General features: G+C 51.5%; 1 protein-coding gene across 1 annotated transcript in view; it reads right to left on the reverse strand.

Moving 5' to 3' along the window:
- Window positions 1-1554: 1554 nt before the first annotated feature.
- The window catches only part of CSPG4 (chondroitin sulfate proteoglycan 4), a 75319-nt gene continuing 64685 nt past the window's right edge, over window positions 1555-12188 (reverse strand). The window contains exons 6-10 of the mRNA XM_065412530.1: window positions 11785-11983; window positions 10637-10771; window positions 9207-9373; window positions 4178-4361; window positions 1555-3509 (exon numbers count right to left, since the gene is read on the reverse strand). Coding sequence (XP_065268602.1) covers window positions 1555-3509; window positions 4178-4361; window positions 9207-9373; window positions 10637-10771; window positions 11785-11983 — 2640 coding nt within the window. The remainder of the gene's footprint in view (window positions 3510-4177; window positions 4362-9206; window positions 9374-10636; window positions 10772-11784; window positions 11984-12188) is intronic.

Genomic DNA, 12188 nt, shown 5'->3' on the forward strand with positions numbered 1-12188 from the left:
TTCTTTCCAAATGTTGTTCTAGAACTAGCAGGGCTGAGAACAGGTCTGGAGGGCATCCCCTCTGGAGAGTATCAGAATGTTTGTTTAGAACAATATGATCATATGATCCACCTGCTGTGGGTACTTCTGCTGGAGTGTCCTTATAACGGATCTAATTCTTCTCTCACATGTATCTCCTTTGACTTCTGTGGGGTTACTCCTGATTTACACTGACGTAAGGGAGAGCAGAATCAGGGTCGATATAGCACAGGACCAGATCCTCAGCTGGTGAAAATCAGTGGAGCTCTGCTGAGTTACACCAGCTGAGGATCGGATCCCGTATGTTTGTTATCTGTTTCATAAAATATATTCCACACACCAACAGACGTCCCAGATAGTGGCATCCTGATAGACCCTAATCACTGCAAACATGCTCCAGTTTTGTAATCTGTTACATTCCTTCTACCTGTTGTGCAATATGGTAAATGACTGTTCAATCCATCTGATGCAACACATGACAAATATTCAAAGAAAAAGAGATTGCTTTTCTGAATGGGTGGGGACAATTTAAATTCCCTTGGCTTCGGCAGTGGAGATTTTCTGATCGTAAGGGCCAGTGCCTTAGCCCACCTAGCCCTGGGGAATTTGGAGGACTCTGTGACCACCCTGACTGAATGCAAATTGCTCTTAATCTTGCCTTTTGCGCCAGAGCTTGAAAAACACCCTGGTGGAAAGCTCACCTCCCACCAGCCTCAGGGCCGCCCAGAGGATTCAGGGGACCTGGGGCAAAGCGGGGAGCGGACGCACTCACCAGGCGGCGCTCCGAGTCTGTGGCAGCGGCGGGTCCTTCAGTCGCTCCACGTCTTCGGCAACACTGAAGGACCCACTGCCGAAATGCCGCCGAAGACCCGGACCGCCGCCGGGTAAGTAAAAAGGCGCCTCTAGCCAGGAAAGGGATTCTCAGCCAGGGCTCGCGGGGCCCCTGTGGGGCCCGGGGCCAATTGCTCCACTTGCCCCCCCCCCCCCCCGGGCGGCCCTGACCAGCCTCACTGAAATGGTTAAGTGCAGACACTCCTGTGCTTGGGCTGAGCGAGATGGGCCAGCCGGGACCTACCTGTCCTATGATTTATTGGTATCTGTAACTCTTTCCCAGTGCAGATGAGCTATTGAGGTGGCCAAATATCTGCCTGGAAAGGATTCACTGGGGGCACACTGTATTCCCACAACCTTCCCCTGCCCCCCGGCCCATTACACTGCACAGTTAAGTCACCCACAGGAGTTATCTGGCTTTCAGCTGTCCTTTCCTTCCCCCCTCCCATCCCACCCAAACAACTGGGAGACCTGGGATGTCAAGATATTTATTCCCTTCAGGGAGATTCCCTGCTGTCATACCAGTGAGACTCTGGAACCATCTTGGGGACCCTGCATCCCCAGGAGTCCTCTTGTGTCAATGGGATTGCCTCCTGCTTGTCAGGAAGGAGGAGGAGGAAGAGGCAGGATGACTCCATAACAATCCAGGAGGCCGAGGAGCTCTGCTTGGAGACAGTCTTGCCTTTTAGACTCTCGGCCCAGCGTTCAGACCCAGTACTGGTTATTTTTTAAGGCGGGGTTGGATGTCCTGCAGTACTGAAGTAGCTCGGGGTCCTGCTGCCCTCCTGGCCCTTTGCCTGTGGGCCCCGATCCTTTGGCCTCCAGAGGGTTCACAGTCGTTAAAGGAATGGCTTGGTTCGGGTCAGTCTTGCGGAAGGTTTCCTGGTCGACCACTGCCCCATTCTTGGGTTTGGAAGTTGTCCCCTGGACGTTGTGCTTCCCGGTCTTGTTGCGTTTGTGGAGATAAAAGATCAGGAGAAGGATTAATGCCAGGAGGAGGATGATCAGGCAGATTGGGATGATCACGCTGAACATGTTGGCTTCAATGAAGCTGAGGAATGTGCCCCCCTCCAAGGGAGAGGGGCTGGTGGTAGCTTCGTGGCCCCCCCAGGCTGTTGGAAGCATGTCATACTTGCTGGTGTTGTGGCTCAGCTGGTCAGAGCCCTGGGGCTGGGTGGCCAGTGTTTGTGAGGAGGAGCTCACCTCTTGGGGCGTTTGCCTGTCACTCGTCTCCGGGAGGTGGGGGGCTCTGAGTAGCGGGGTTCCGTATGGCGTGGAGGAGTTGTACGGCTCTGTGCTATACCCCAGAAATTCCAAGGCGGGTGGCACCCCATCAGCTGCCAGCTCGAACAGAAAGCTGTCATTCAACAAGTGGTGGCCAGCATCTTCCATTTCCAGAACTTGCAGCCCGACCAGCCCCTGCTCGAGGTCGTGCTGGGTGAAGGTATCTGTGGGCGCATGCTGACTCTCTTTGTCTCCTGAGATTTTCACAAAATGGCTGCCCTGGGGGGCTCTGAGGATTGTAAAAGCTGGGATGCTCTTTGTCTTGTTGGCCAGCTCACTGGCATCAAGGACCCTGGTGTCCAGAAGGGTGGTGGTTCCCCTCGGCCACCGAATCCCCTGCCATGTCCTGACCAAGGCCTTGACTGTCACATTCACTCCCCCCGATGTGTTTGCTCCTTTGGACGTTGAGAGGAACTGGAATTCATCTTTGGCAGAGGTGAAATCTGTGAAAGTAAAAGTCACTTCACCATTGTCCACTTGCTTCTGGGAAAAGCTTCTCGCTGGGCTTTGATTGACCCTCAACTGGCCAAATTTTGGATCCCTGGTGATTGTGTAATGGACTTCTTGTTCCCCTGGGTGTGATGCCCCCAGGAGGTGCTCTCGGGACAGCGAAGCAATGTTTAGGCCCTGGGGTATTTCCAGGGGTATCTGGCTCATCACTGTGGTTACTTCAGGCAGAACCTCAATCTCCAGAGAAGTGAAGATGGGTGGATTATGCCCATCGGAGATGCTGAACTCTAAGGACCCAGGAGAACCACTCCCATTGGTGATGAATATTAGGTGCCCGGCATTGATGTCTGCTTGGGTGAACTGACTGATAGGCACCTGTTTGTTGTGTGTGTTGGCCAGGAAGCCATTGGATGGCCCCTTGAGGATTCTGTATTCAACCTCTTCCGGGGAACTGTCAGGATCTATAACATCCAAATGATCCTGGGAGAGCACCGCTGAGGAGCCATGGAGAACCTGCAGAGCATGGCCTTGCTTTGCGAGGCGAGGTGGTTTCTCATTGATCTCGCTCACTGTTATGTTGAATGCTTCAGAAATGACCAATCCCCCTCCTTCCTGTGGAGGCCGAGTAGACTCCATAGCCCTAGGCCGCAGCCAAGCCTTAAATCTGAAATTATCTTCCCGGGTCCCAGACCCACGGTGAGCATATTGCAGGTTTCCCACGACCACATCAGACTGCAGGAAGTAGGGATGCTCTTCGCTGATGGGTACGTCTGCAAGAGAAAGGTGCCCATGGGTGGGCAGCTCCGTAACTAGGAACACTACATCATAGGATGCCCGCTTGGACTCCGGAACTTTGGTCAACAGGTTGGAAGCATCCAGCACTGAGGTGTCAATTTGCGCTCTTTGAGCTTCCAGGATCCTGAGGCCTGGAAGAAAGGAGAACACTGTCCAGTGACTGTCTTGATGACAACAGCACTCAGCCAGGAGGAACCAGAAAAGGTGAAGTGGTGGGGAGGAGAGGAAGGGCTGGGAGAGAGAGACGGTGGAGCTAAAACAGAGAATGCTATGGAGGAGAGAGGAGGAGAGCTCAAGGAAGAGAGATACAAAGGAAAGCTGGAGGCAGGGGAAGGAGAACAAATGCAATGTATCACAATAGTTCTGCTGGAGAACAGGAGGAAAGGAAAGGAATCGAGGAAGGTTGAGAGGTACAGAAGGAAGAGGGAAGCCACAGCAAAGGAAGGACTGAGAGAAGAGAAGTATGAGAGTCCTTGCTGCAGAGGGGGCCCGATTCAGAAAAGCATTTAAGCACTTGTTCGGCTACGATTGTGCTGAAGTGCTGTCCGGCATGGGGTTGCCTTCCTGAACTGGGATCTCAGTGTGGAGATTCAGAATGGCTGTTCCTAAGACTCCTCGGTAATACAGAGAGAGAGAGAGAAAGAGAGAGAGGGAAGCTAGCAAAGTTCAGTACAGCTCTCATGTCCCTTGCTTCCTGGATGACATTGTCCGCACCCTCCCTCCCCTTGACCACAGACTCCCTCGTCTGTTCATGGGAGCCAGCGCAGCTTTGTTCCCAACAGCTCCATGGCTCTTTTACCTTGGTTTCTCCACAGCTTCGTTGAGGGGTGGGGACAGCTTGCCTCGAATGAGACCAGCACTCCGAGGACGTTTGAATTGGTTACTGTGGGTGGGGAGGAGACTTGGAAGTGAAAAGCATCCTGGGTAAACCAGAATGGCTGCTGAGGCATGTCGTGCTGGTAAAAAATTATTCCTCTATCCACCTGGTTTGAAACAAAAAGCAAACAAGCAAACACCCTTTTAATCATAGCAAAATAAAACAAGAAATAATACCCAATACTATTTCCTGGACAGGATCCTGCAGCCAGCCAGCATGCAGAACTGCCACTGAATTCAGCAAGAGATCTGCCTATCTGTTTTATTTATAGATCGCCAATCACTGCGGTATCATTATCAGTGTTGTACAGGTGGGGAAACTGAGGCACAGCGACTGCCCTGGGTCATATGGTGAGTTGATGGGAGAGAAGGGAGTAGGACCCAGAATTCCTCATTCCTAGCTCTCTGCTCTAATCACTGGGTCATGCTGCCTCCGAGTGCCCCTCTTGGTGCCCAACACAGAAGAATGGGAGAGTCAAGCCCTCTGTTATGCTGAAAGGTGCTATTGGCTGCCACTGGGCGGGTGTTTCAGATCCTAAAGCCAAGGGGTACCAAGCACCCTCTTTCAGGCCTAAAAGAGGGAGCAATAAAAGCCTTTTTATTTAATAAAAACAGCTACAGATGATGGTGTGGGGGACGACTGTCCAAGGCAGTGGCCTCATGGCAGGTCAGAGCTAAGCCGTTGGCACTGAGGGCTTTCCCTGGTGCAAGTGCAGGAGTTAAGCTATTGGTTGCAAGCAGTGTGTGCTGGAGGCAGAAAGCCAGGAGAATGAGCTATGTGTGTGACCCGCAGAGGAACAGGGCTTCTTGGGCACAGAGCTTGCTGGAAGAGCAGACGTGGGGATTTCTGAGCCAGGAAACTGCCTGCTTTGTTTCTTTATGCTCAGGGAAAAAGGCCTAAATACACAAGATTACATCTAGAATATAACTGACTTGTATCGCTGATTTCTTGTCCTAATGGAAACAACACTGCAAGACCCCGAATTTTGGCTACCCGTTCAGGCCACAGGGGCAACACACTGAGGGGCCCTCAGTCTGCATTGGGCTGAGAATGGAGGGATGTGGGCAGGAGCAGAGCAGAAGGGCAAAGGATTGGAGCCAACACTGAGATAGGAGTAGCTTAAAACAACATGTAGTACTGGTTCTGAGCATTGGTCTAGCGCAGGGGTCTCAAACACGCGGCCCAGGGGCCGCATGCGGCCCGCGGGGTTGTTTTCTGCGGCCCTCAAGCTCCTTGTGGCCCCCCCGCCCCCACAGCATTTACCTAGAGCGGCTCCAGCCCGACGCGCACCGGGGGAAGGGCAGACTCCCTGCCTGCCCTGCCCCCGCGCTGCTCCGGGAAGCGGCTGGAACGTGGGGAAGGGGGGCACAGGGGTCTGTGTGTTGCTCTTGCTTCAGGCAGCACCCCCAGCAGCTCCCATTGGCCGCGGTTCCCCATTCCCGGCCAACGGGAGCTGCTGGGGGCGGTGCCTGAAGCAACAGCAACACACAGACCCCTGTGCCCCTCCTCCCCCAAGTTCCGGCCACTTCCTGGAGCGGCGTGGGGACAGACAGGCAGGGAGCCTGCCCTGCCCCCAGTGCGTGTCGGGCTGGAGCCCGCCCCCCGAACCTCTCCTGCAGCCGAACCCCCTGCCCTGAGCCCCCGCCACCTCCTCACACCCCTCCTGCACCTCCTGGGAACAGGAAGGGGGCAGAGTTGGGGTGGGGATTTTGGGGAAGGGGTTGGAATGGGGGCGGGGCCTCATGGAAGGGGTGGAGTGGGGGCGGGGCCGAGGGCAGTGGGGGGGGAGGTGTCAGTAATGTGGCCCTCGGCCAATGTACTAGTCCTCATGTGGCCCTTGTGGTCAATTGAGTTTGAGACCCCTGGTCTAGCGGGTAAGATGCTGGCCTGGGTATTAGGAGACCTGGGTTCTATTCCTGATTCTGCTACAGATGTGCTGGGTGATTTTGGGCATGTTACCTCCCCTCTTGCTGCTTGTCTCTCTTGTTTATTTAGATTGTAAGTGCTTTTAGGTCTGGGAGTGTCTCTCACAATGTCTGTACAGCGCCTAGCGTAATGGGACCGGGATCTTAGGTGTATGTATAAAAATGATGTTGTTGGGAGATGATGAAAGACAACACTGATTCTTCTCCCAGCTCCTTATTTGCTGGGCTGAGAATGGCTACTATGGAGGAGTATGGGAAGCACAGAACTGGAGAGATCGTCATTCTGAAGTGGGCTGAGAATAGCTCATGTGGGAAGATATGGGAAACATTTATAGTTTTACTAGCAAAAGAAACTGTGACTTGAAAGCTGTAGCTGTTTAAAGCAGGGTTAAATTAGAGTGAGAAGCCTCTCTTAAATGCAATTCTCCAGAACTAGGCAGGCAGAATTGCACATGCAAAATATATATGCCTAATTTGTATGTGCAGTCACTCAGATTTTTTGCCTAAATCAGCTAATTGTGGGTACAAATGGTTGATTACACAATCCTGATTTGCATGTGCAGCCACGATCAATGTGTGCACAATTTAGATGTGCAGTTGTACTTCTGTGTGTGCCTGGCTACGTGTGCCTGATTTGAATAGCAGGCCCTTCCTGGTTTGCACTGTAAAAATTATTAAAGTACCCTCTGCCCTCTCTTTAATCTAGATATTTCCATGTCTGCACCTCCCTCGCTCTGTTGAAGGCAGCAGTAGATTTCTGGAGGGGGAGAGACCCCTAATTTGAAACCCCATCAGAGGTGACCCAGTTTGAACAGTCCATCCGCCTGTTCACATGTTGCTGGGGACACTGGGGCCATCATCTGCCACAGCCTTTCTGGAGTGTGATGTCAAGGGAGCCGTGGCAACTGCATGCGTTGCTGTGGTAACCCGGTGAATATTTCATTGGCTGGCGATGGCAGAAGAGTTCAGCGCCTATCTGATGGGATAGTGTTTACAGCCCTGCTGCTTGCTGGGACTGTCCAAGGGGGTGGGGATTAAAAAGAGGATGAGAAACGAAAAACAAAATGTGGTTTGAGTTCTGTGCTGGGGATCTCGGGGGAAGTCTGAATCAGAGCAGTGCTGGGTGAGAGGAGCAGTGTTCTCCTGCGTATTTGCTCTTTCTGCAATTCTGACAGATGTGGTTGAGTGCTGAGCCCTCAGAGAACAGAACAGAATAGTAGTAATACTCTGTGCTTGTATAGCACCTTTCATCCAAGAATCTCAAAGCACATTACAAGGTGGGTGAGTATCACTGTCCCAATATTACCAAAAGGCATAGAGGGGTGAAGTGACCTGCCCAACAACCCAATGGCATTGCTGAGAATAGATCCCAACGTCCTGCTTTAATCACTAGATCACGCTGTTTCAATGGGCAAACTGAAATCAAATCATGGCTACCAAAGTTTAGAAGCTACCCAGGAATGCTGCATCCTTCATGGAAAGTTCCTAGAGAGAACAATCAGGCCACATTTTGATAGAATGTCCAGGCCAGCCTTTTGAATTTATGTAGCGGGGGGTAAAATTCTCTGTTACATTCAAAAGGGTTTGAGAATCATTTCTGTAGAATCCTATGAGTGCATTTACTATAGCATTTTGTAAGACTTTTCTGTAAGAGAGGTGTGTGTGTGTTGAGTTAGAATGGCGATGGTAGAAAAAGAGAGAGAAAAGAAGGAAAAGAAAGGCAGAATGAGAAAGACGAGAGAGGAGGTGAAAGAGATGAACAGCCTGCAAACTGCAATGTAATCTATTATCTGAGAAATATACTGGATCCCATCTGTCCCTCCATGGAAGGAAAGGCAGCAGGTGAGTGTGCTCAGTCTGATCTTACAGCCTGCTCTGCAAAATAATGTGTAGCACACAGGGAATGCTGCTGCCAGGAGGAGTGGGGAGAGCCGAATTCTGAATTGGTTGCTTGCTATTAAACACAGGGCTCCAGAGTTCCAAGATTCCCATGGCAGACCTGAGAGGGTTTCAGGCCCCAGGTTATAGTTAAAGTTGCCAGGACCAAGATTTGTTCTGAAATGGGAGCAGTGTGGCACCCGGTGGAGAGAGACAATGACGGCTTTTTTTGGTTTGTGATTTGGGAGGAAGGCCTCACTTTTGGCAAAGGAAGGGCTAGATGCTCAGCTGATGGCGCTGTGCTGCTCTACCGCTGCCGTGGATCTGGCCCTCATGTTTCATCCAGGAATGAGCAGTGAATTCAGAGCTGGTGCAACATGCCAGTTTGACAAGGCTGGAGACACATGTCCTCTATCTCCAAACACAGGGGCAGGCTTCCAGAACAGAGCCCGATAATCCCCCTTAACACCAGATTTTAGGACCTTCTGTAGGGCTGGAAAAGCCAGTTAGTCTCAATGGCCTCTTCTCTGAGACCACCAGCAAGGACGTTGGTTGTGTTGATACTTCTCCCATGCACTGGGAACTGGTCTGAGACCACTGACTCACATTGCAGAAACCACCAAACACCACAGGTCACATGCAACAGTGTTTGGTCATTATCAGCTCTGGCTGGATTTACCCTGGTGACAAGGAGGTAAATGGCTCTGCTGCCTTGAGCCATCCGGTCTCCTTGCATATATTTCAGCGGTGACTAAAGAAGACTGCATTGTGCTGTAGAATCCAGTTATGTTAGTCAGGCTGGGAGCTAGAGGGTTTGCGCAGGTGCAGCACAGTGGCATAGCTAGGAAGGGAAATTTGGGTGGGCTGCAATTTATGCTGGACAGGCAGTGAGCAAGGTCTGCCATCGGAGCAAATCATTGATATTGCACATGAAGAAATTTACTTACACTTGGCATTCAGCCATGCTCAGATTTGGGAAGGCCTGGCTGCTAATAGGGTGGACCACACCCCACCCCGGCCCACACATGGCAACGCCTGTGGTGCAGCAGCCTCAATAATGAATCAAGGCACCTGAAGCTTGTCTCTTCTCTAACATGAGACATGATATAACATGAGGGACATGACAATGGGGAGGCAGGACCACTTACCTCAGCCTGGGTGAAGTTCTCCAGTGGCCCACTGGCACTGCCCAGATGGTATTTCACCAGCCTGCCCAGTTGTGGGGGCTCCTCTATGCTGTAAAATAAGGGACGGGAATCTGCTTTGCTGTTGGTTACTGCTTTCAAATTCTGGCTTGTGATTGGCTGAAGGGTCCCTTTAAAACAAATAGTATACAGTGCATTTATTCACAGCAGCCAATCAGTGCTCCCTCCTTCCCCCCTTTATAGAAGGATGTATCTTATAGGCTAAGATGTCTCTAACTGCCTGGGAACCTGGCATAACCACACAGATCAGAGTGCATTAGCTTCTTTACCAGCCCTTTCATTCATATCCTTACACCTGTAGATTCAAGTCCCATCCCAGAATTTGGGCTAGTCCCCTGGACAGAAAAAGGGCAGGTGGGGCATTGATACACATCCATTGGGTATCATCAGATACTTGTCCCTGCATCAGTGACATCAGTGGGAGTTTTGCAGTGGATTTCAGTGCTAGACGTAAATATTTATACACACAGATATATTTTAAGCTAACCAACCACAGCCTTTAAGGGCCGGCTTTGCTGCCCATTTACGTGCACACAAAATGTCTGCATGATTTGCCTCCACACCTGCCAAAACTCCAAGCATGGACCGGGTATTTATGTGAGTAAATGATCCATAAGTGCCCCATCTGCACAAAGAATGGTCCCGATTTGTGCAGGCCGTGCGATCCGGGTAACTGTGCGTGTAAATGGGCAGCTTGGGCGATGCTGCTGCCTGTGCATTTTTCTGAAAATCTGAGCCTAAGAGGCTGCTGAGTCCTTATGTCTCAGTGGGCAACAGAAATGCCTCTTATCATGTCTCCCTCTCTCTGTGCAGCTAGGCTGGAAAGTGTCACTTGAGTGTTAGGTAAATGCCACACAATAGGAGGTGAAATGCCATCTGTGGTCTCAGAAAGGGAGTGGAGTCACAAATCAGGCCAAGCCCTTTCTCGTGCCAGATCACCCACCCCATCGCCTCCCACTGCTGCATGCTTAATCGTCTGCATGGCTGAACAGCAGCTCACTGGATCCTCTGGGGAAGGGCTGCTGGCAGTACTGACATAGTAGAAGCCAGTCAGGACAAAGGCCCAACATATAGATTTCTAAGCATCTACCTTTTCCTGCATTGTCTTTCATTCTGCCTCCATCAGCGCCCATATGTTACCATCAGCCCTCCCTCCTTTCAGCCTGACACACCTTACTCCCACTCATGTTTCTTTCAACACAGTCTTCCACTGATTTTTCTTTTCTCCTTCCATAAACCAACCTAGCCCAATAGCTACTGGAGCTGTTGGACACTGCTGATTCGATGACTTTTCAAGGCTCTTGCTGGCCCAGCTCCTCTCCTTTCAGCAGCCCCGACTGGGGTCACCCCTCTTTCCTCTGTGGGTGACTCACCTGGACACAGAGTGAGATCCTGTTTGTTTTCCAAGGTGATGACCAGCTTCTTCTGGGCACTCACAGTGAAGAAATGCCTGGGGGAGATGTTCTCGCCATCAGATAGATTGAAGGAGAAGCCACCATCAAGGGGTCCTGCAGAAAGCATGTTAGTGGGACAGGGATCAGTCAGCGGGATCCAGTGGCATGACATTGATAACTCTTACCCCATAAGAGGAAGGCAGAGGGTGAGAGACACTGGTGGAACAGCGTAGCAAAGCTTGTGAAGGAATGAACATGGAGACTAAATTCCTCACTAGCCATTGTTGGGGTGCACTAGTGACTTGGGAAGCCTCATTCAGGGCTGAATGAGCAGGAAAACTGAATCCCCCCAGCTCAGCACTGGGCTGGGGTCCACTGGTGACTTGTGTGTTTGTGTATTGGGTGTGCGTGTGTGTGTGGGGGGGAAACTAGCCCAGCTCAGGAATGAGTAAGCATGGAAGCTGAATTGCCTCGGCTCACACCAGGTCAGGGCTGGGCTCTATTGTAGAGTCCCCTTGTGTCACTAGGCTGTCCGTGATTGCCAAATTATGGTCCATGGTGCCCTTCATGGTGGTCATAAGAATAAAACAAGAGGACAGCCAAGAAGTGAGGGGTTCAGGAATCATGTGGGGAGGCGGCTCCCTCAGCGGCCTCTCTTATGAAGTGACAGGAAGACTGAGTCCTTGCCGTAAGTGCCATGCTGTCGGACACAATGCCTGAGCTCAGTACATCACGACACAAGTTAATTATGGGGGAGGGCCAGGTGTTGGGTGAGTTACACATCAGGGGAAAGCCAACTTTGAGTTGAACGAACTTGCAGGGTTGGTGTAAATCTGGAGTAATGACATTGAAGCTGAGGGGGTTACTCTGCGTTTACAATGGGGCTAATGAGAGCAGGATCTGCCTGGGAGACTGCAGTCTCTTCTTGTCCCAGGACAGGGGGTTCTTTCCAGCTGTGGGCTGTACACTAGTGTTTATGGGCTGGGCAGTGCCGTGTTGGGGTATTTGACTGGCCAGAGTTAGTTTTCCTTAACATACAGCTCTCCCCGCATTGATCCACAACAGGCCCCTCAGCACCCTGGCCTCCAGGCCCGGGAATGTCCTGCTTCCACCTGTCCATTACCTACCTTCATGCACAAACTGAACAAGTCCACTATTTATCTGAGCCTGAGTGAACTGCAGGATCCCGTTGCTAGGAGACGACCTCAGCACAACCTTCCCATTGGCTGGGGGCCTGATGGAATAAACCACTTCCTCTGGAGGGGAGTCCTCATCCTCACTTCTCAGGATATCGGGAGTGATCTCTGCGGTGGTACCTTCCTGCATCTGGGGGAAAATGCTGAGCAATCAGCCAAGCGTGAACGTGACACAGTTTCCCAAAGGGGTGGAGAGATTCCACCAGTGCCTTTGGAGAGCTAATTTCATAGCCAGCTGGGGGCCCAAACCAATCTCTCCCCGACCCCCTACCCCCACACAGCCTCACTGACAGCAGCTGGACTACTCACATGAGTGTACACAGAGAGGGGGAATA

This window comes from Emys orbicularis, chromosome 10, assembly GCF_028017835.1.
Source record: "Emys orbicularis isolate rEmyOrb1 chromosome 10, rEmyOrb1.hap1, whole genome shotgun sequence".
Lineage (NCBI taxonomy): Eukaryota > Metazoa > Chordata > Testudines > Emydidae > Emys > Emys orbicularis.